At 44.7% G+C, this 22,902-nt stretch overlaps 1 protein-coding gene across 19 annotated transcripts in view; it reads right to left on the bottom strand.

Moving 5' to 3' along the window:
• The window catches only part of Itpr1 (inositol 1,4,5-trisphosphate receptor 1), a 338,034-nt gene that overhangs the window by 142,336 nt on the left and 172,796 nt on the right, over nucleotides 1–22,902 (bottom strand). For 13 of the 19 annotated variants that reach the window (XM_006505623.1, XM_017321407.1, XM_006505627.1 and 10 more), the window contains 15 exons: nucleotides 21,910–22,161; nucleotides 21,276–21,417; nucleotides 20,416–20,596; nucleotides 19,227–19,414; nucleotides 16,812–16,950; nucleotides 16,196–16,250; nucleotides 14,711–14,876; nucleotides 14,376–14,546; nucleotides 13,881–13,946; nucleotides 12,668–12,805; nucleotides 9,406–9,531; nucleotides 7,268–7,468; nucleotides 5,258–5,509; nucleotides 3,256–3,381; nucleotides 2,563–2,691 (listed from right to left, as the gene is read on the bottom strand). In XM_006505623.1, the coding sequence (XP_006505686.1) occupies nucleotides 2,563–2,691; nucleotides 3,256–3,381; nucleotides 5,258–5,509; nucleotides 7,268–7,468; nucleotides 9,406–9,531; nucleotides 12,668–12,805; nucleotides 13,881–13,946; nucleotides 14,376–14,546; nucleotides 14,711–14,876; nucleotides 16,196–16,250; nucleotides 16,812–16,950; nucleotides 19,227–19,414; nucleotides 20,416–20,596; nucleotides 21,276–21,417; nucleotides 21,910–22,161 (2,332 nt within the window). The remainder of the gene's footprint in view (nucleotides 1–2,562; nucleotides 2,692–3,255; nucleotides 3,382–5,257; nucleotides 5,510–7,267; nucleotides 7,469–9,405; nucleotides 9,532–12,667; nucleotides 12,806–13,880; nucleotides 13,947–14,375; nucleotides 14,547–14,710; nucleotides 14,877–16,195; nucleotides 16,251–16,811; nucleotides 16,951–19,226; nucleotides 19,415–20,415; nucleotides 20,597–21,275; nucleotides 21,418–21,909; nucleotides 22,162–22,902) is intronic. The other 6 variants (XM_017321408.1, XM_006505636.1, XM_006505630.1 and 3 more) reach the window with 1 other exon arrangement.

Here is a 22,902-nt window from a genome sequence, read left to right as displayed (position 1 = left end):
ATCGAAAGAGCTACCTGCCCCGAGTCCTTGCCCCTGGCCTGCCCCTGTGCTAAGAACTGCGCGAGTATCTCATTTAGCCTTAGAATGACCCTGTGAAGAAGGAAGGGGCATTATTATAAATGCTGAGCTTGAGACGAGACCCCTATAGTCTAAGTCACGGAGAAGTGTTCCTTGGTTAGTCAATTCACACGAACCAGTGTTTATGAGCCATCTGCTTCCTCCTGTCTGATACCTGGGCATATAAAGGTGACCGAATGAGTTCTCAGTAGTTGCCTCCTAACTGAAAAATGTGACAGGCAGCATGGTGACATCAGCTCACTTGACTTCTTAGCCAAAAGGACAGGGCTAGTCCTATAGTCTATTCATTGTTTGATTGGGTAAAGAGTGATACAGGGACTCAAGGATACATGTAATTTCAGGAGTTATCCACAAGGGGGCACTGCTGGAATGTGGTGGAACCTTTGATAGGTAAGGCACTGTGGAAGGGACATTGGGACAGTGGCTCCTTTTCATTTCTTTCTCCTTTTTCCCTTCCTGTCTTCCCTCTGCCCACCTTTCTCCCCATGCCTCCAGTTGCAGGCACCACACTGTAATGTGAAATAGTCCTGCAGTCCTACTTGGTTATGAATCCTATCCCTATCCTATCCATAACTGCGCCTTCCTCTGGCCTCTCAGCTCCTCTCTTGAACCATTCATGTTCCCTCCAGGCCCCGCGAAGTCCCTTCCCTGCCCCGGCTAAGACTTTATTTTTAATCTTTAGCCATTTTATCCTTCTGAGTCTCAGAGCTCAAGTACTAACTCAAAAAATTGGTAACTAGGTGCTGGTCGTTAATACCAGCATCAAAGGCCCAGCAATGTCTGAGACACTAGTCTGCAGACCGGTAGAGGCTGCCACATTTGAACCTCCTGCTGTGTGCTAGGTACTATACTGAATGTTTCAAATAAATATTGTATCTCATTCTCACAAGAGCACACCAAGTTGATATTATATTCTTGCCAGACATACACGATAAGTTCTGAGCCAGGTGTGGTGGCACCGTTGGGAGGTCAAAGCAGGAGGATCAGGAAGTCAAGGCCAGCCTTGGTGACATAGTGAGTCTGAGCCACCATAGGCTACATGAGACCCTGTTTCAAAATAGAAAGGAGAAAAAGAGAAGGCATGAAAAGGGAGGGGAGGGGAGGGAACAGGAAGTTCAGTGACCTCTCTGTGTTAACAGAGCTCAGATAGGACAGAATAGAGATTTGAATCCAATCTGTCTTGCTCTAAAGCTTCCAGAATTCTCCTCTTCCTCCCTGGAATTCACATTTACAAGCTGATACTTGGGCATTTCCCTGGCAGCTCAAATGCAGTGCATCTAACGCCAAATTCATCGGTCTCAGCTCTGACATAGGAGGCGGGAGGGAGAAAGAACTGAGATGTAGCTAAGGAGAAGACACGCCTTACAAAGGAACAGCACGAGAGGCTACACAGGCGTGTTCATTACCAATGAAAGGTTCAGAGATCTATCAGCTACGTCTTCAGAATTACACCTTGATTTCTGGGTATAAACTACACCTTAGGAGAGATTTGGAATATTTGTCATTTGAAGATTTACTTCTCTGGCAATTCTTGCTTATATGCTGGATAAATTTAGTCCACAGAAGGAAACAGTAGCAACCAAGGTGAGAAGCCATAATGTATGCCCCATTTAAAGCTGTGTGTGTGTGTGTGTGTGTGTGTCTGTCTGTCTGTCTGTCTGTCTGTCTCCAGGTACACATGTTCAACAGCACAGGTTTGGAATTCAGAGGACAATCCTTACAAGCTGATTGTCTCTTGCTACCCAGTAGATACAGGGATTGAACTCAGGTCGTCAGGCCTGTGAGCACGTGCCTCCACCTGTTGGGCCATCAGCCGACCCACGGCATACAGCTTATGGTTTTCAACACTGTTTCACTATCTCCTGGGGCATCACCATCTCGAATGTCACCTTCTACTACAAGAGAAGCGTGTCTGGCCTCATTAATCACTGTGATTTCCTGGTTGGCACTTGGTGTAAAAGTACAAAGAGATGATGCACCTGGCTGTTGTTAATGGGCTCTACTTCTCAAGAATGGATCGCCACTCTCGTGTATCCTTGGGTTCTCCATGTGCAGATTTATCAAGGACTGAAAATATCTGAAAAATCATCAGGTCTGTATGGAATTCATACACAGTTTTCCTTGCCCCTGAATAATATGGTGGGCCAACTACTCTCACAGCGGCTGCATGGCATGGCTCACTGTAAGTCGCTTAGAGACGATTTAAAGTCTGAGGGAGCATGTGGGTAGCTTCTATGCAACTATAACACCATTTACTGTTCAGGACTTAAGCACCCCTGGATTTTGGTATGTGAGGACCGAGAAGGTCCAAGAGCCAATCCCTACAGGTACTATGGGCAACTTCCCTTCTGCCCCCAAGGGCCCCTGACAGAGCCACCTTCCATTCTGGCTTTGCAGAATGGCTCATTTCCAGCTCCCTGCACATGCCTGGATGTAGACTGCAGATGCCCACATGAAAACTGTCCCTCGGGAGGCCGTTCTCACCTGCAGAGTGGTGCTCTGGTCTGAGAAGGGAGAGCTGAAGAAGGTGGTGACGATGCTCATCACGATTTCAGTGACGTACTTCTCCAGAATGGAGTCTGCGTGCTTCCTGTCGCTTGTGTTGTTACAGGCCTAGAAAAGAGACAGAGACTGGGAACTCAACTCGGTATGCAAGCCTACTCCAGAATATCAACAAATGACATTCCTCACGGGACAGAAGTAAAGATATGGAGGCCACAGTGTATAACAGATGATCATGAAGATTTCAGTGTGGAACAGGAAGTCACAGTGTATAATAGGTGACAAACAGGAAGTCACAGTGTATAATAGGTGACCACACGGGTTTTGGAATGAGAGATGCTTTGGATAGTATAGTACCTGTCCACTATTTAATCGTTCTGCTTGGAATAAGATTAGCCCTTTCTAAGGTTGGAGAATAAATTTTTAAACAAATTGAATAGTTCTATACCTTGAGTTACAAAAAAAAATCACTTATATTACAGATGAAATAAGAAATTACTAAAAAGAAAAAAGTAACAAAAGTATCAAGTATGAACAGACCCTTCCACTCAGAACTGTTCATGGAAGAAAATTCACAACTGGCTTTTACAGCATTTCTGAACAGGGATGACAGACAGTCCTATCATACTCACACACACAGACACAGACACAGACACACACACACACACGCCTCACCCTGCAGATGTCCACGAGGAAATTCTCAAACAACTTCCACATGTGGTTGCTTGTGTAAATCTCCTTCATCTCCACCTCCGTATCCACATAGCAGTGATTCAGGAAGTTAATGTAAGCGATCTTAACCTGAAGGGAGAAAGAAGCTCTTGTGACAACCCCGCTTCCACAAGGAGCCCATGAGCTCTCGCTTCCTCTCCAAGGTTCGGTGCCCAGTCTTATTCCACTACCCCTGCTGGCTCTCGTGTCTGTAGCTTTTTGATTTTCCAAATTCACAACTATAAAATTCAAAACCCCAAAGCATAAAGCTTTAGGGAGAGACTGTTTTTATGATCTCAAGGTAAGGTTGGATGAAAAGATTCAAGTTTGACTACACTGTTCCTGTTGGCAAGAAGGCAGCGTTATTACATGGTCCAGCCTGGGAGATGTTTGCAATGAGTGAAGCCGGGAAGGCATGACCCACGTCCACATAAAACATGACAGTTAAGTCTCCCTGGCAGCACCCTTTATAATGGCCAACCTGTGGAAAAAGCACACAACTGCACCAGTGATGGCTGGAGTGACGTAGTGTGGAATCTGGACATGAGGAAGTATTACTTGGTAATAGTGAAGTACCAATGCCTGCAAAGCTGGCACGAGCTGTGAGAAACTATTTTGCAATCACCCAGTCAAAACAAGGCATGCATGTGTGATTTCGTTTATACTGAATGAGCACAAGAGGCAGAGGAAAATCCATGATTATCTAGTCACGGGGAACGGGAAGGAAATGAGGCTACTCTGGGGTTGCTTTGGGGGGTACATAGATGATGGCGGTGACTACAGAACTCTGTGGCTCCATCTACTCATCTGTCCAATGTAAATGAGAGAATTGTGAGCTCTGTAAATAGAAAATTAACCAAGCACTAGAGATGTGCACACTGAGACAAATGAAGCAAGAGAGACCTGGTAATATCAAGTGTTGACACTGCTGTGGAGCACTGAGCGCTCCAGAGGGAGGAGGGGTGTTGAGGGGAGCAAGTCTTCTAGAATGAATTAGACATTACCAAGACGACTTATAGAGATATGTCTGCTATGGTCAGTACTAGACAGGGAAACAACCTAAATGCCTTTAAACTGATGGATGGACAATAAAAATGGGGAATATATCTACACGATGGGATTCTAGTCAACAACAAAGAAAAATGAAATCATGAAATTTTCAGGTAAATGGAGCGAACCAGAAAATGTTAAATTGAGTGAGGCAATACAGACCCAGAATGACAAACGCCATGCTTTCTCTCATTTGTAAGAGTCAGCTCTTTAGATGTGAGTCCATAGCCTAGAGTAACTGCAGGCACCAAGGGAGTTAAAAGGGACCATGCTGAGAATGGGGCACAGGAACACTGGAGTGGGATACTGGAAGCCATAGTTGCTATGCAGAGAGAAATGGGAAGAATGGGTGAAGAGATTTACTTCTTTGTCTGTTGGGGATAGAGTTTTACTGTGTATGGCCTGGTACTTACTATGTAGCCTAGGCTAGCTTCAAATTCATGGCAATCCTCCTACCCCTGCCTTCTGAGTGCTGAAATAATTGACATATGCCACCATACCTGGCTTTGCAGGTACTCTCTGAGGGAAGTGCGATTTCAGGTCATTTTCATTTCTTACAGTTCCCCAATTCTGTACAATGATTACACATTCTTTCTGTACTATGAGTTCTTGCTTGGAAGAATTAAACTTACAGGTGAAGCTATCTCAATCCATTGATAGCTTCTCTTCTAGGCAGTTCCTTCGGCGCACATCCTCTGTGAGATGAATTTGTTCCCCAACCCTGAGGCTTTTATCCCAGATTTGGGGAGGAAGCAGAGACTCACCTGACTCCTGTTCTTTTCACACAGTATCAATATGGAGGCAAACACTGTTGCAGTGACACGAAGTCTTTCTGCACCATGAGCTGAAGGGCCTGAAATCTGCGGGCTTCCCAGGCCAGCCACCATGTCTCCACGCAGCTCCACAGGCTACTCACCTCGGGGATGCAGTCTTCATGAGTGACCACACGAACGATGTCATCGAGCGGGAGCAAGGAGTTGCACTTGATCTCCGTGTACACATTCTTGCCCTCTGTGCACACGGCCAAGAGCTCCACCAGATGGATGTGGTACATGAGAGGGCTGTTCTCATCCATCCGGTCACGCTCGGACCGCATCATCTGGATCAGAGTCTGGAAAGAGGCTCTGTCATTGTAGAACACGAGGACGTCCTCTCCAGAGTTGACAAGCTACACAGAGAAAAGTGTTCATTGTTGCTGCAAGCCTGCAGGAGTGAGGCAGCCTTACACAACTCCACATGCAGAGGAAGAGAGACTTCCTTCCCCACACAGGTTGTGTCCTTATCACTAAACTCATCTAGATCCATCCCACTTGTTTCTGGACTGACCAACCACACTTTCTTAAAAGCATCATATGAAGCCAAAGACACAGAAATATCCGAGGTGACCCTAAGAGATCGACTAGGGGAGGACCAGTCTGCACACAAGGCCATTAAAAGGAAATAGGGACTGCTAGCGTGTACTATCAGGCGGCCGTTTTTCTAGCTTAAATATTTGCAGAGCGTGGTATATTTTAAAAGGCATCCTGATGGAAGTCTTCCATCCAGTGTCGTATGTCTTTGGTCATAAGTTATCCACATCTACCTAAGATGCTTTTCTTTCTGCCCTCATCAAAATGTCAAGTCATTTTAGCTGGGTGTGGTGGTACGTGCCTATAATGTTAGCACCCGGGAGGCTGAGGCAGGAGGATGATGAGTTCAAGGCCAGCCTTGACTGAACACTGAGTTTCAGACCAGTCTCGGCTGTGAGGTCCTGCCATGTGACAGAAGAAAACAACAGGGCAAAAGAAAATCAAGGCATAATTTGTTTCCTTGGATGTGGCCTCTAATACATTTATTTTAATGTACATCAATTTTAGCACAACATGAAATACAAAAGTTTTATAAAGGGCTGGTGCAGAAGTCAAAATAAACTCAGTCAATACTATTTACTCAATGCCAACATATCCTCAACTCAGGAACTGCAGGATTGGGGGAAGGAGGACGCTACTAGTGAGTGAGCCTAGGACCTTGTTCATTTATGCATGCTGTACTGAGGTACATCCCCCAGAGGTCTGTTTGCTTATTAACAATTAATTTTCATGAATTCCAATCAAGGGTCTAGATCCCAAGACAAATACTTTGCTGTCTTACCTGCCTCTGTTTCTGAGTAAAAAATGGGGACAAAATGTGACCTCTGACTCAAAAGTGTTGTTGGGTTGAGAATAAACACTCAATTACAAATTTCTCAGAACAATGTGCAGACTACCATAGGCTTCAAGTAGATGTTAGCTATTTATTGCTGTTGTCATTACCTCATTCAATCTACACAGTCAGTGAAAACACTCATGTAACAGAAATGCTCAAGTCTTGAGATGTCAAGACAGAAGAGCCAATGCAGACCAGCCTGTAAGTGATGCAGCGGGCATCTGTACCCGAGGCGGAGCCAACTCTACTGGCCCTGGAAGCCACCATTGTGTTTGCAGGGTGGGCCTTCCTAATCAAAGACAACAGTCACAGCACAGAGCCAACTTCTGCAAAGACCCAAGTGGAACTTGGGCCTCCACCCTGCAGACCAGATGCTCCTGGTGAAACATGAAGTTGAAACTGCTCAAGCTAGCTAATTAGGTGAGTAGTTAAATAAAAACGTCCTAACTCCTAAAGGGGACGCTGCTATGGCCTACTGATCTCACATAGACATTGGTCTATCATTCTTCCTCTTTTCTGGAGGGAAAGTCCAACCCAAATTGCCTTACGAGTAACACATTTACTGCGACAGAGCATCAGATCAGACACTTGCCTAAGCCACGCATGTGAAACTACGCACACATACAAATACAACCTTTCCTTCCATATTGCTCCTCAAGAGGGTGCCAGATCACACAGAGAAGACTAACTTAAGTTTCTATAGAACACCAGATGGAGGTAGAAGCAAATATGTGGTTGTCACCTCAGCCATGACCATGTCTTGGCACTTTTTAATGAATTTCCCTTCTGCCTTGACAATCGTCTGGAGAAACTTGATATACTGGACGTTTCGACCGTGGGTCTCTATGCAGTGAACAAAGTGCTGGACCACTCTCTCGTTGATCTCACTGCACAGCTGGAAGTTGTTCATGAAGATGTGCTGCATCGTCACTGCCTCCAGGATCTGGCACAAGACAAGGAGTGAACAGAAGGATAGGGTCACAAAGAGGCCAGTGCAGGCTGATGAGATAAACTGCCTTACTAAAACCCAGAATCATACCTACATCTGAGCATGCTTCTCACTCTCCCTTTACACGGTCCCATTAGCCAGCAAAGTCCTGGTTTTTTATAAGACACTGTCAAACGGCTTTTGAAAAGGTGTTCTGTATCCTTTACAATGCAGTACGGCTGTTCTAGATCTATGGGTATGAGTGTTCTACGTGCATATACGTGCATATACCCCGTGCATATACCCCGTGTGTGTACCTGATGGATGCAGAAATCAGGAGAGGATGTCAGAGCCTCTGGAGCTGGCGTTAAGAGTAGTTGCGAGCAACCACGTAGGTGCTAGGAAATGAACTCTAGTCCTTTGCAAGAGCAATGCTTCAAGCCACTGATTCATCTCTCCTGCTTAACACAGCTATTCTGCATCCCGGTGAACACCATCTTTCCTATTTTAGTCAACTCTTACATGTCAAGTTCTGCTTGTGTGATCACTCATCATGGTGTGGAGACCTCGTCTCACCAACTGCCTGTGCCCATCATGTTTTGGACCTCTCTCCTCCTTTCTTTAAAAAAATGTAATAAAGATGCTGAGTATCAACTCTTTGCTGAACATATGTAATGCAAATGTCTTCTCTCACTCTGTGTCTTAGTTGCTCTTGGCGCTCTTAACGATGGCATCTTGGGCATAGAGATTGATTTAATACGGTTCGATTAATTGATATTTTCCTGTATAACTAGTTTCCTTCGTATACAGTACCGTGATGTGCCAGAGCCAAGAAGACAACTCACATCATGGCCTAGGAACTTTGCTTTGTACATTTTATCCAGAGATGCTCAGTCTTTTCCCACACCGGCAGGAAGCTGAGTACTGGCTGGATTTTGATATCGATATTCTTATGGTTCATCACTGGCCTCAGTATTTTATAAACCTACACCTTCCTTACTCTCCACTGGACTTAGTAAAGAGCTACTGGCCAATAGCTAAGAACTTTCTGGCCGAGAGAGAAACTTTGGTTTAGAATTGGGCAAGGGAGCATTTGCCAGCATGACCCAGAGGAAGAGGTGGGACAAGCCAAGAGTGTGAGAGATAGCCGGCCATGCGGCAGGATGTGGATCAGGATATTCATGTTAATTAATTTGTATGAGCTAACTGAGAGGCTGCCCAGCTATAGTGCCTAAGCTTTTAGAAATAGTAAGTCTCCGTGTCATTATTTGGCAGCCAGCGGGGCCAAGAAAGCTTGGTAATCAGTTCTGCTGAGTGTGTGTATTTACATGGAGAAAGACATCGTTTGCAGTGTTATTTATGAAACCAAAAACTGGGAAGTGACTACTTGTTCACTACTAAGGTAGTAGTAAAGTTTTTTTTTTTTCAACTTGCAGCCATTTTACAGAAGGCCATTGAACCGTCAAAGATAGTGAGAAAGGAAAAAAAAACACTTATTTCTGATTTACAAAGGCATCAGTGTTGTTCAATGCAAAAAAAAGTGCAGGATGTAAGATATGTGTGCGTGTGAAGGCATATTAAACAAAATGTGCTATATTTACTGAATATATCAAGAAATATGCACTTAGCAAGCGCGTAATATAGAAATGCTTCATGTGGGCATATTACATACTTAGGCAAGTACTGAGGAACATCACTATTGTATTGGTAATTGTGACCCAGTGACGGATGGTTTTAGGAAATGTACCTCCTTTACCCTCCTGAATTCTCTCCTTTGTACCCATGTCATCCTAGATTCACAATATGCTGTATTTATGTCCTGACAGCTGGTCAGAATGGTCTCCTTTGGAGTGAATGCTGCATTCTAACAAGGTCAAGAATACACAACATCAAAGGACAACTGGTCCCCCACAGTCCCCCCAGTGCAGGTCTGCCAGGGCTTCCCATCTCACCCCTGGGTTGAGAAACAGGTTTATGTGTTTATGCAGCAAAGCTTGATTCTGCTGGTTGCCTGCACAGAAATTCTGCAAAAATTCATGAGCCAGCCGCATGATCTCTTGCATCTTTGTGTCTTCGGCCTGTGTGAGAGGAGAAACAGGAAAAGCGCTTATTGTGACGCTTCTACTCCATGCTAATACCCTCTACTAAGGTGGGATCCAGAGGTGTGTGCCCAGTGTCCTGATGGTAGAGTAAGGTGCTTGCCAAAGCCCCTGAGAATTAGCCAGAAAGAAACAGACTCATGCCTTGCCTTGTCTTTCCCACTGGCCATTAACACCAAGATTTGCATAAGAAAAAGTTGATTTTGCAGAGTTAAAGTTAAGAGAAGGATTCCACTGTATATCATTGGCTGGAATTTCCAAATTCCTACTTTTGAGAATGGGTCCTGACAGTGGAGCAGGGTGCATTTCACTCCTGCTGGTACATACTCAGCTCATCTGCTCCTGTTAGTTCTATAGCCACTATGAAGCACCGTAAGTTCCAGCAGCATGTGCCAGGGACGAGGAGAAACGACTGTAGATTCTAAATTCAGATACCTGAGTCCGATCTACTGCCTTCTCTGTAACCCCAGTCCTATCTGTAAACTAAGATTTAGCTTCTCCTTCTGCAAAATGGGACAGTGTCTGCCCTGGGCGGTCTGCATTGTTGGTCATGTGACTCTTCCACAATTAAGACCATGATTTCATATTAAAAATTTTAGCGCTAGTAAAGAGTTAAGTACCATTGTTATGAAACATAAAACCTACGGTCATTCTGCTCAGTTCTCAATCGCAAATTAAGGCAGTAATGGGAGAATGAAACTCTCCAAAGTGGAAGCCACCGTTCACACCCTACTGCGTTTATTTCCTAAAGCATTGAGTATCTATCCCTTCCTCCTCCAGGCAGGAGACTGACAGCAAGGAGTGGAGACCTTTGTATACTTTGTTCTGATCTCACATGGACATGGATGACCTAGCTGTGTGACCTGGAACTTTGCGGCATGCTTAGGCAGTCGCTGCTCAGGACAAGTCAGTTCTCCATTCTGGTTTGAACAGAGGTCATCACATTTACAAAGCAAGGCAGAAAACTTTTTAGGATTAGTGAATCAAGAAGCTAAACCCTAAGCCCTGCAGGTTCTTATGCAACTATCTGGAAATGCAGCAGCTATTCTGAGCTGACATGCTGGGCAAAAGCAGGCAGTGTTGGAAGTGCCCCATATCTTGTCAACTCTGTCCTAAAAAATAACTCTGGGAGAAGGCAGGAAAACCTCTCAGGACAGGAGATACAAGGACTGGGAGCAACCAGCTGTGGTTGTGGGTTCTATGCCCACCTCTAATTCATGGGCAAAAGTTCTCGTGACTTCTACTAAAAAAAGGAATTGGCTGCAAAGTGGGGAAAGAGCTTCCGGGGTTTGAAGGGCATTTCACACAGCAGGCAGGCTTGGGAGACATTGTGTTACAAGATGTCTCCTGGTGAGAATCTCTTATCGTAAACTGGGATGTTTGCGCCCCACTCATAGTGAGTGAGCAAACATGCACATACACACACACACACACACACACACACAGAGCCAGAGAGCCAGAGTTCTGCCTTAGAGGCACCAACTGCAGATCAATCTGGTTGTCCCTACTTTAACACTGCTCTATGAATGGCTATCATTAAGGCCAAGGGCCAAGCTATGGCCACCAAAAACCATCTCCCCACACTACACACTGGAAAAGTGTGGATGGCACACACACCTGAGCTAACTCCAGGTTACCTCCAAGTCTGATTTCCCAGAAGGATCGGCTTGTGCTTCCCTGTGGCTAGGGAAAGGCACAGCTCACCTGATTCATAACCTCTCCATGACTGAGAAGGCAGCTTCTATGGATGTGCTATCTAGAAGGGAAAGCAGGAGACCCAGACTCCACGGGGGAGCCAAGCTGGCCATATGCACACAGCTTTGCCACCCTGAGCCTTCCCGGCCACAGTGTCCTCACTCAAAGGAGATGTGATGGCGTCACTGTCTCATCAGCATGTGCACAGGACTCAGGAGATAAGCAGCATAAGGACTGCAGCAAAGTGCTGTGGGCCTCCAATCCCTCAGCAGTTGGGTTCCTCCAGGAGCTGCTTCACCAATGGGTCAGCCTTTGGGATGGTAATGGAGCGCAAGGCACTCCAGAGTCATGGCCAGCTTCCCTGGGCCTCAGCTTCCCAATGCCGTGTGCGTAAACCACAAAGCCTCACTGCAATTGCAAGGTTTGCATGTGTCCCCAAGAGCCTGTCTGTCTCCACAGATGCCGAATAGGCTTCCGCCTGTGCTGATTGGCTTTTCAACAAAATGCAGCTCTTTGTGCAAAGAGGGAAACTGAGCTGAGGAACTGTATCCATAGCCTGGCTTATGGGCTGGGGCGCAGGGTGGGGGGGGGGGCATTTTCTTGATGAGTGACTGCTGGGGAGAGCTCAGCCCATTGTGGGCAGTGCTGTCCTTGTGCAGGCGGACCTGCGTTGTACTAAAAACCCAAGCTGAGCAAGCCATGGAAGCAAGCCAGTAAGCAGCATTCCTTCATCATCTTGCATCCATTCCTGCACTGAGATCTTCCCTTGCCTTTCTTCAGCGAGGGGCTGTGACCTGAGAGTTGTAAGATGAAATAAACCCTTCCTTCCCCCCAAGATGCCTCTGATCATGGTATTTATTTATCACAGCACTAGAAATCTAATCAAGACAGTGCCCTTCTGAAATACAATCTCTTGGAAGCAAACAACAACAACCAAAAAAAAAAAAAAAAGAAAGAAAGAAAGAAAGAGAAAAAGAAAAAGAAAAAAAGAAAGAAAAGAAAAAAAAAGATGGTGTTGGGGGTGGGGGGGTCGGGGCTTGGTCTTGGTCTAAATATATACTCAGATGATAGGACACTGTCAAAAAATAGAGCAAGTTCCACATAGTCCCACATGCCTCCAATGACTTTTAGTTGTGTTTTGGACAAAGGTGAATAACACCAGCTAAAACACACAAATGAAACCTCTGGTGTAGATCTAGAAGTCCCCATCTAAGAAGGCTTGGATGTGACAGAAGAACGAGATCTTTATTTCTTTATAGAACGCAAACACTAGAGGTGTTAGGAAGAGGTGCTCTCTCTCATATAAATGACGTGGACTTGCTTTAGGTCACAAGCGCATCTTTGGCCCTCCCCTACTTCACCCAATTGTGAAGGCTTTGGGAGTGGGACTCCGGTCCACCCTGGATGCACGCGCCCTCACCTTCTCGTAGGGGATCTGCAGCAGCTCCAGCACCACAGCGTGTGCGCCCATGTTCCTCAGCAGTCGTTGCTGCTGCTTCCGGCTCTTCCTCACCGACGCGCTCTCCTGCACGCAGAGCTTGCTAAGTCGAATCAAAATCTAAGAAAGAAGAAATCAACCACATAAAACCAGGAACTGCAGTGTGAGGAGAGACCTGAAGGGTCAGGTCATAATACATTCACAACTTAGGACAGGGGCATTCCTCCAGTACATAGTATCTGTGCAGATTGTACAAAATCTAATCTATGTAAGAAAAGTGTCTTGCTGAACACATCTATGTTTCAATGGCCAGTGTACTGGCTGGTTTTGTGTGTCAACTTGACACAGGCTGGAGTAATCACAGAGAAAGGAGCTTCAGTTGGGGAAGTGACTCCATGAGATCCAGCCTTGGGGCATTTTCTCAATGAGTGATCAAGGGAGGAGGGCCCCTTATGGGTGGTACCATCTCTGGGTTGGTGGTCCTGGGTTTTATAAGAAAGCAAGCTGAGCAAGCCAGGGGAAGTAAGCCAGTAAGAAACATCCCTCCATGGCCTCTACATCAGCTCCTGCTTCCTGACCTGCTGGAGTTCCAGTCCTGACTTCTTTAAGTGATGAACAGCAATGTGGAAACATAAGCTGAATAAACCCTTTCCTCCCCAACTTGCTTCTTTGCCATGATGTTTGTGCAGGAATAGAAACCCTGACTAGGACAGCCAGTGAGATGGGTTCATGGGTCACTTAAATGATCTGGCTAGGCAACAGCTTCGAAGACCTTAGGAGGGCTTTGCTGGGGCAAAACCCACAAAGCTTCCAAGCCCAAACTACTACATGCAGAGATTTCTAAAGCCAAGCATGGATATAAACCCCCAGTGATTGTACAAATCAATTTCTGATCCATTTCAAAACCTGAAAATAATGTCGTTCCTATTTAAAAAAAACAAAACAAAACAAAAAACTAATGTCTACAAAAGGTGAGGGACTGAGAACACTACTCAGATAATACATAGCACAGCTGGGTTTTAAACTCAGACCTGAGGCTGGAACCCAAGTATTCAACATCAGGGAGCTACCTTCTCCTCTCCCCAGTCAAATTTTACACAAAGAAAAGAGCTCAGGTCCTTGTGCCTTCAACTCGTCGATCACTGACTAAAGCTGACTAGTGTCATCAGGACGAGGAACGGCAGGAATGTCTTACCTCTTTCACCACTCGGTAGTTGTAGCTGCTGGTGCTCTCGTGCTTCAGTGGCTTGCTCGTCCCCTCCTAGGGACCAAAAAGAACACATGCAGTAGGTGCCTCTTGTGGTCTACAGTTGGGTGAACATCACCCTTTAAGAAAGTACATACATTGTGCATTGACTTTCGACAGTCAGGCAGCCCAAGATGTTCACCAGTTCTTCACTCCTTGGAAGAAGATGTGGTGGTCACAGGAGGCCATTCCCTACTGAGTCTCTCGAGGGAAATCCAGTGCTACTTCACTCAACTACGCCTCTTCTACATGGTCCACAGTTGCCCAGAAATACATCTAAGCTTTGATTTTGTAGCTAACTTTCTAGGAGAATAGCAGTCACCCTGGCTACTTAGCAAGCATCTCTTGAGAGCAACCATCCTATCATCTACGTTTATATCTAAGACTAGAAAAGGATGCTACCTTGCTCTAAGAAGCAGGAGACCTAACTTGGGCTGTGCCTACCTCGGTTTTCTTATGCTCATTTTCACCGGAGGCTCCGTCCATAGGCTCATCGGGACCTTGGCCTTTGTACACCCAGAGCTCAGACTTCTCCACAATGGACCTTAGTTGGTCCAAGTCTTGCTTGATCTGTTTGTAGTTGTCCACATCTTGGCTAGTAACCAGCAGTTGAACCTTAATGAACATAATATGTTAGTTACATGAACCTTAACACACACACACAAACACACACAGAGTGAGAGCAAGAGAGTGAGAGCGAGCACGAGAGAGACATAATCCTTTCATTGCACACAACAGCTTTTTGATACACAATGGCCATGCTGGTCCACAGGAAGTACCTGTTTGAAGGCCTGAAGGACCTCCTGCCTCTGGCTGAAGTGCCGAAAGAGGAGCTGCAGGGCCCCAGACACCAGGGGTGGGTAGTCATGCATTGTCAAGTGGAGCAGGACCCTGAGGAAGGTTCTGCCACCATGGTCATCCAGGTCCAAAGGTGTGTTCTCCTCACTACAGGAACACAGGGAAGGAGAAAAGGAGACCAAGTAAAGCTACAGTCCCAGGATCATGCACATGAGCCCGGCAGAGCTGAACGACAATTCAAACTCTATTCCATCCAATGGAGCCTCGCTGCTCATCAGCTCCTTTTTTATAAGCCAATTGTGTTTTACCCTCAGCTCCTCTGTGAGAAGAGGGGACAAGTACGATGTTATAACTCCCTAAGCCAATAGGACTAACATGTTGAGATTTGGAGACCTAACTTAGAGCTTTCTTCCACTGGGCTTCATCTGTGCTCCAAAATCTAAAACAAATGTACTCCTTCTAAGCTTTTTGTTTAAAATGCTGTAGCTTAGCACTTATTAAATCATCTGGTAATAAAATAAAACTAGTTTTGAAAAGCTCTAGTCTGCAGTCTAGAAAGCCTTTGCTTTCTGTTGGCTTGTCTTCTTGCAACATCTGTTCTGGGAATCAGCCTTCGTTCTGTAAGGGAACACAAACTGACCGTGTGGAGCAAGGCTGAAACCTCAGCATAACGTATGTGCGTTTATCAGCACCAGGAATATAAGCAAAACATCCAGTGCGTATCAGTCCCAGCTACTGTACCACGACAGTTGTGTGGCAGACCCAACAGTGACTAGACCCACTCGGCGGGGATCCAGTCACCCCAGACAGCTGGGAGAAATACTTGGGGCTCAAATTCTTAAGACTGTTGGAGATGTGTGTTGTGAAGCAATAAACAGTCAAACCAAGTATGCTGGTTATAATCACTATGCCCTTAGGATATTTATTACAGATGTGTGAGTTTATACTAATAATGTTTTGTGTTAAAACTAAGATCAGTGGTATTAGGAGGCATTCTCATCAGGAATGATTAAAGGATACATTGTTTGTTTGTTTGTTTGTTTTATCTTTTGCTGCTTTTGGTTTTCTTTGTTATTTATTTTTGCTGTTGTTGCATAGCTTGGCTATCAGTGGAGGAAGTCAATGACATTAACAACCTCTATCTGATTTGAACCCCTTTTCTCTACTCTTTTGACCCACATCATATAAAAATAACCTTGCAAATCTCTCTATATATTAGGATACCTTAAATCTTTTTTGTTCTAGGCAGGAAACACACACACACACACCGTAAATCTTTTCTGTCCTAGGCAGGAAACACATGCATGCACAGTGCACCACCTAAGTTCTGTGACTTAGTAATTCCAAACAGAACCTGACCCTGAAGGCTCAACAGTAGGCTCAAGAAAAACCCTGGGCAAATTACAGAAGAGCTGCCCGGCACACTCTAGAACTACCACACAAGGACACGATGAAAGCACACTTTCCTTCCTCCAAAGATGCCTTCCGCTTGTTCTTCAATGTGTTCAAAGTCAAGAGCACCTGAAAAGTGAGAGTACATGAAGTTAGACAGGACAAGGCCGGAAAACCTGCTTCTGCAGAGCTGAGCCTAATCTGCTTCAAAAGCAATGCTCCATGCGACCCTCAGATCTGCCCGTCATAACCTACAGAGCCATGGAGCCAGGCTGGCCCAGATGACCCTCACATCTGTCATTTTTTCTGGCTAAAGAAGAGTGATGGCCTCACTCTAAAAAATACTTGTGCTGTCTGGGAATCACAACTACCACTGTCTTTCTCTTAGTCTTCTCCAGTATCTATGGCTGAGTAGAACATCAAATACGGCACAAAAGTTGCTGGTAGAGAATATTTTTGGCATTGTGTTGGTTTTGAGTTGCTTTTTAGGAAACTCCAACATTATAAACCTCAGCTGTCTTCAGTCCCTAGAGGTGTACCCCCAAGAAGCAATGTTTTTTGTGTTTGTTTCCTCAATATACTCTTGATTAAAGAGTCTTTAAAATACTGAAATCTTCTCTCTTTGAGCCCCAAGTGGCATTGCACCCAGGTGCCACTCTATGGCTGAAATCCCATGCTGGCGTCACTAACCTGGCACATTACTTGGCCCTTCCTGGCTGCTGTTTCCGGAGGATGTTTCTGATGACTGGGAATTGCTTTCATCAAACTCTCGCTTAAATATACACAGGAGGCAGGAGATCCTATAATCCAATCTCACATTCAAAATAAACTGAAGATTCAAGGAGACATGGAAACACTTTGGTTACATTAACATACCATCTTTAACACTTTGCCAAGCCGCTGCAGTCTGGCAGGGCCTGGTATCAGCTGCATCAATTACCTTAAGCACCGAGTCAAATATTTGTCTTAGGTTTCAACAGTCATTTTAATGATAACAGACTGCTAAGGGGCACATCCTGTGTGCCCATGACACCTTAGCTTCTGGTGTAGACTTTGGCATCCTGAATTAAACACCCAGAATAAAACATCACTCGTGCCTCCATGCTTTACAAAACAGGACTATATTTCAGCAAAGACTGAAAGCCAACTTTGGGCCTAACTAGAGATGAAGATGGCTGCTTTGAATTAAAATGAACTGTGAGACATTTTGCTTTTACTTCTAAGAATTAGCCTCACTTATAGTTGATTATCTCCTCTGGTTAGGTAGAGGCCCCCTGGGTTCTTGTTTTGTTAACTTCCTATATCCCCCCTCCCTCTACTCCTGCAGACATTTACAAAGGATGATAGCTAGAGCCCCAAAGAAAAGTTAGCCAGCTGCATCATGTAGGCATCCTACTGACATCCCTCCTTCCTCTCTCCTAGCTTCTGCTTGGCCCTCTGGGTGACCTTACCCAATTACAGGCTGTCACCGATCCCACATGGAGACAGATGTTTGACCTGTCTCCAAGCTCTTAGTCCCCATTCCCAGTGACTGTTGCACATCCGGTTTGGTATCTTCCCAGAACCTCAAATTCAGTATTATGCAAAACCAACTACAATAGTTACTGATGGGCGTCAGCTTAGAGAGATTTAAAGGACACCCAGATGGCTGGCTGGAGGCTGGGAAGGTACAGAGAAAGGTGGGAAGATGGGCAATGAGCAGTTAGTAGTGAGGAAGGAAGGCTTCCTTTTGTTTGAACATTTTTCAGTTGTAGGAATATAGCAATTGGCATGGCAGATGGAAACAATCATGTTAGAGAGGACAGACTAATAATTCTAAGAGCGAGCCAAGTCCTTGTGTGTGGAAGGGGAAAAGTCAGTTGGAGACTCTTGGCCCCATTACATCTCTCAACTCCCAGCAGCTTAGGATGCTCTCTTTCTGCTCCTTGCACAGAATTTCAACCCCAAAGATGTCCCGCAGTAGTAAGATTCGCATTAGCTATGTTTTAAGAATATACACATGGCAGGTATGATGTCTCAACTGTCACTTAATGGTTCAATTGAGAAAGAGGTGACAATGTATATTGACCGATTCAAGCTGGTTTACCATTTCCCTTTGTCCTCTTGAAAACAGGCTGTTCCCAAACTTGTCCCCACTTCAGACTCTTTGCACTTGCTAAATCCTAAGACTTCCAATGTATGGCCATGCGCATCTATGTTTGAGGAAACCACTTTACTACAGAGGTCTTCTCTCACAACAACATAAACAAAACAAAACAAACAAACAAACAAACAAACCATTATCTGTGCCTGTGGTGTCCTCCAAATCAGTTGACCCTTCTTCTTTAAAAGTAAGAAAATTAATTAATTTGTATGATGCATGTATGGGTCTTCTGTGTGCATGGTTGTCTGTGTACTACTTGCACTCTTGGTGCTCATGGAGGCTTGAAGAAAGCCACCCAACTCCCTGGAACTGCAGTCACAGATGGTTGTAAGCCAGCATATGGGCTCTGGAAATCAAACCCGGGTCTTCTGGGAAAGCATCTAAGTTGTTTTAACCATTCAGTCATTGTTCCAGCTCCCAGTCGGCTTGTCTTTATGTTTTAACAACTAAGCCCATGTCCTTGTCAAAATGAAACTTTTTAGGACCAGAACTTTAATGGATTTTGTTCCTTGCTGGCTCCCAAGTGCTAAAAGGGAGTTGGTGTGGAGTTAATATCAACTAACATTCATGGGTGAATACGTGAGTGGATGCAAAAGGTAGAAAATGGAAGAGATGGGGGGAGGGGAAGATAGAAGAGGAGGAGGGGACCAAGGAGAAAGGCCTTGCAATGCTAATAGAGCCCTGGAGTGACTCTAGGCAAAGGCTTGGGCAGAGAAAGGGTGAACAGCTCTGACGTAAAGCTAAGGTAACTGAACGAGTTCTGAGATGGCAGACTAGACAAAGCCATGATGGGGAAAGGTAGGAGATGGCAATAAAGAATTAAAAGGAGCAATTCTGAAACGATACATAGGGATGAGCTAACATTTTTGCTATTTTTCCCAGAATGCCTTGGGCCTCTATCAGAGCAGAGAGGGGAGATATGAAACAGAGACCACGCGAGCATCTTGTTCCTTGCACCACACCTGGAGTATTTCAATGATCTTCAACTTGGTGTCCATGACCATGATGTCCTCTTTCTCTGGCTCTGCCTGCTTCACATTTCCTTCAGGGGCCGCAGCCATGGGAGTCATGGGCAAGAAGCCTCCTCCCCGCAGCACCACCTGGGTCATCAGCTCCCCAACGCCATGGATAGACCTCATCACGTTACTGCCTAGAAAAGGCCAAGTCAGACCACGGTCATGACATCTTTGGAGAAAGCCTGAAGGCTCTGATTAGGGGTATGGGCTTTTTTTAGGCAAACTATTTAACACATCCCTGTTAAGATACATTCTCTTGACCCAAGGAACCCAGAAAGGTTAACAAGCATGGCAAATTTAAGACGTCTGAGATTAGCAGAACATCCTGGTCTTGACATCTCCAGTGGGGTGTTGCTGCTTTACTGATTTCATCACCAAATTTGACTCAGCACCAACGACATGTGCTTGTGATGGTGCACAGAATAGGAATGGAAGTTAGCAGGACACGAATAGTGCTGCTTCTAACCAGAGCTGCTTGGTTTTGAATGCATTATGTCACCTCTGAGTCTCGGTGTCCTCACACAGAAAAGAGCTCTATATCAGAACTCCATGGTATACATAATGCATGCAAAATGGTATCACACCGTACTTGGCAAATAGGGAGAACCAAGTCAAATGCCTTTTTCATCCTACTTACAGAAAACCAGCTAAGCATATGACACATCATGATTATCCTATGCCTATTCTGACCCCCCTAATACAGCTTGAAATAAACATATAAACAAGGATTTTCCTATTCACAAGCGAAAAGGAATATCAAGATATAAGCTTGCACTTTAGTTCATCATATAGGAGTATCATCCTCAAGTGTCTCAGAAGCATGGAACACAGATGGCAGAGCATGAGCTTTGGAGGGGCAAATGGTCAAAGCACAAGACAACCTTCACACTCTTCAGTAAGACACAAAGAAGGACTCTAGACAGAGGCAAAGGGAAGAGTAAATTGCTGAGAACGACCATCAGTGCTGGGCACTGGTCTTAGCGGAACTCTTCGAGACTTTACGTCTATTGGTATGCTCCCAATGGTGAGAACGGACGAGGACAGGACAGCATGTCACATGATAAGGCATGGCATGAATGAGGCAGCATGGGCTGGGGGACATCTGTCAGCACAGACAGACACTTCAGATACTCACTCTTCAGCTTCTCCTCATCATTGTTACCTTTATTCTCTTCTCCTTTTGTCATCTTGCTAATGGGGAAGATAGTGGTCACATGGACACAGTCTAAGATTGCCAAGAGGATCTTGGTTAATCGGAGAAGGTCAGAAAAGTTGTAGAAACCAAAGTATATGAGATTCCTGGCTAAGTTCACAACCTATTGCATTTAAAAGAAGAAGAAATTAGTACTCAGTGACCTGTGTTCTCCTCTTCCACTTGATCCTCACTAGCCAATCACCATAGATTGTGTCCTTCTTTATGGTCAGAGAAGGCATACATCTGGATTTCTGTTTCTGATAAAGTTGTATTTCGGTTCACAATGAGGAAAACTAAGAAATGAAAGCTTGCACACCCACCCATCCATCTGGATGACTAGATCATAAAGCAATGGGTCGAATCAATTGATATTCTGACTTCCCAAGAATAAACCACATCATAACAAGTAGGAACACAGATAAAGGCACTTCGAGTCTCCAAAATATCTTGCCTAAAGAGTGATGGTGGTCTTGGAAATTATTTAATGTAAAACTAACAAAAATGTATATTCCTCAGATGATGAGACTATGACACATCCCAAGCACGAACTTTCTCTCCTAATACTTTCAGAAGCTCTGTGACACTCTCCAACTTTACATAATTCACCTTCTGTGTTTCTATGAGGCTAAGTGTCTGGTAAATCTTCTATTTTGTTGAAACAAATCTGACCCAAATTCCTTTTGTGTTTCAAAACGATAGCATTGTGATACAATCGCCAAGAATTAAAATACTTTCTACTTATTCCACAGAAATATGAGCACTGATAACAAAATTTGAGAGAGCATTTCACCATGCCTTACCTCAAACGTGAGCTTATTTTTCTCCTTATCAGAGAAGGGGAATCTTTGACAAACCACATCTCTTAGGTACTCCTCCACAAACTCCATCGTCTGTGCAAACCTCTCCTTAATTTCATCTTTGGATGTTCCACTGCTGTCATAGCTGAGAGGACGAGACAGGGTGGAGGGACTGTCAAGCTCTTTGCATCCAGGCCTTCTTAGGCTGCTTAGCCTGCAAAGACCGCATCCCCTAACCTGGACCAGACTTCTGCTTCCTTCCTTAGCATGTACACTTACAAATCTACCTCATCATGTTTACTGCCTGTCTTTCCTCCGGTATAATAGAGGTAGTTTTCTAGATTCTTCACTAATATTCCCCAGTCTTGGGACATAGTACAAATTTAGATATTTGCAAAAGGAAAGAGATAAACCAGAGGTAGCAAAACTGCACCCTGGCATCCTGTTTTCTTGAGGAATTAAACACTATTTGCTAGCTACACAATTCTATTTAAATACTGAAGGAAACAAAAGTTCTTCCTTCTCTTATGATTTCACTAGGTCACCTATGTGGCTTCTCTGCGGCTGCACAGAACATTAGAATCATGGGGTTTTGAAGTGACATAAGAGCTCTTCAGGGAGTTGGACCCAGACTTACTCATCAATGGCGATCTCAGAGGGAATTTCTGACCACAGTCGGGCATATTTCACAGGTGTCACCTGCTCTTGGGGATCTCGGTCCACATGCATGTGAAGCATGAGGCGGCAAAAGGATGCCCTGAGGTCGTAGGGGAGGTTCTCGTCAGACATGCAGCGGAGAATGAGATCAACATCCAGCTGCCCGGAGATTTCATTGATGGCCAGGTACTGGCGGTCCAGACACATCCTTGCAAAGAGGTTCAGCTGATATCTGGGGGAAAAAAAATCAACAGAAGGCTCACACTCAAGACATCACATACTCACTCATGTTTTATAGAAGTGATATATGGCCATCACACTTCTATACCAACATTCCTAAATGATTGTAATACACATAATTTTGGATTCTGAGCTAAGGAGATGGAAGAAAAGTTTATAGTATGCCAGAGTAAGGGTCAGCACCCCATAGGCACACATCTGTCTAGCGATATTAAAGCAATCATGTCACATGATTATATTCACCATCTTTACCTTATAAAATAGAAAAATGACAAAGCCTGAAATGATTATCTTTCTGCTCCCCACTTTCTCTCTGCACCCCTGTATTTCATATAGTTCAACAAAGGCCATGCAGGAAACGGCAAACACTGGCTCATATAACATATAATTAAAATTCTACAATGTCTGTAGCCTCTTATATAGTCAAAGCTGCTAATGGTAAAAATGTTGATGGAATCATGCAATGTAGTACTGCTTACTAAAGTTAAAAATCCGAGTTTCCATCAATCCATCTCTTCACAGGGAGTGGTCACTCATGTGTACACAAAATTAAGTGAGGATGTGCCCTCTCATGAAGGACTCAACTGGGACATATGATAGAATGCCAACAGAAAGTGACATATTCATACACTAGCAAGATTTTGCTGAAAGGACCCAGATATAGCTGTCTCTTGTGAGACTATGCCGGCGCCTAGCAAACACAGAAGTGGATGCTCACAGTCAGCTATTGGAT

This window comes from Mus musculus, chromosome 6 (assembly GCF_000001635.26).
Source record: "Mus musculus strain C57BL/6J chromosome 6, GRCm38.p6 C57BL/6J".
NCBI classification, from domain to species: Eukaryota; Metazoa; Chordata; class Mammalia; order Rodentia; family Muridae; genus Mus; species Mus musculus.
Note: the sequence above shows the minus strand (reverse complement) of the source record. Positions and strands in the feature narration are given on the sequence as shown.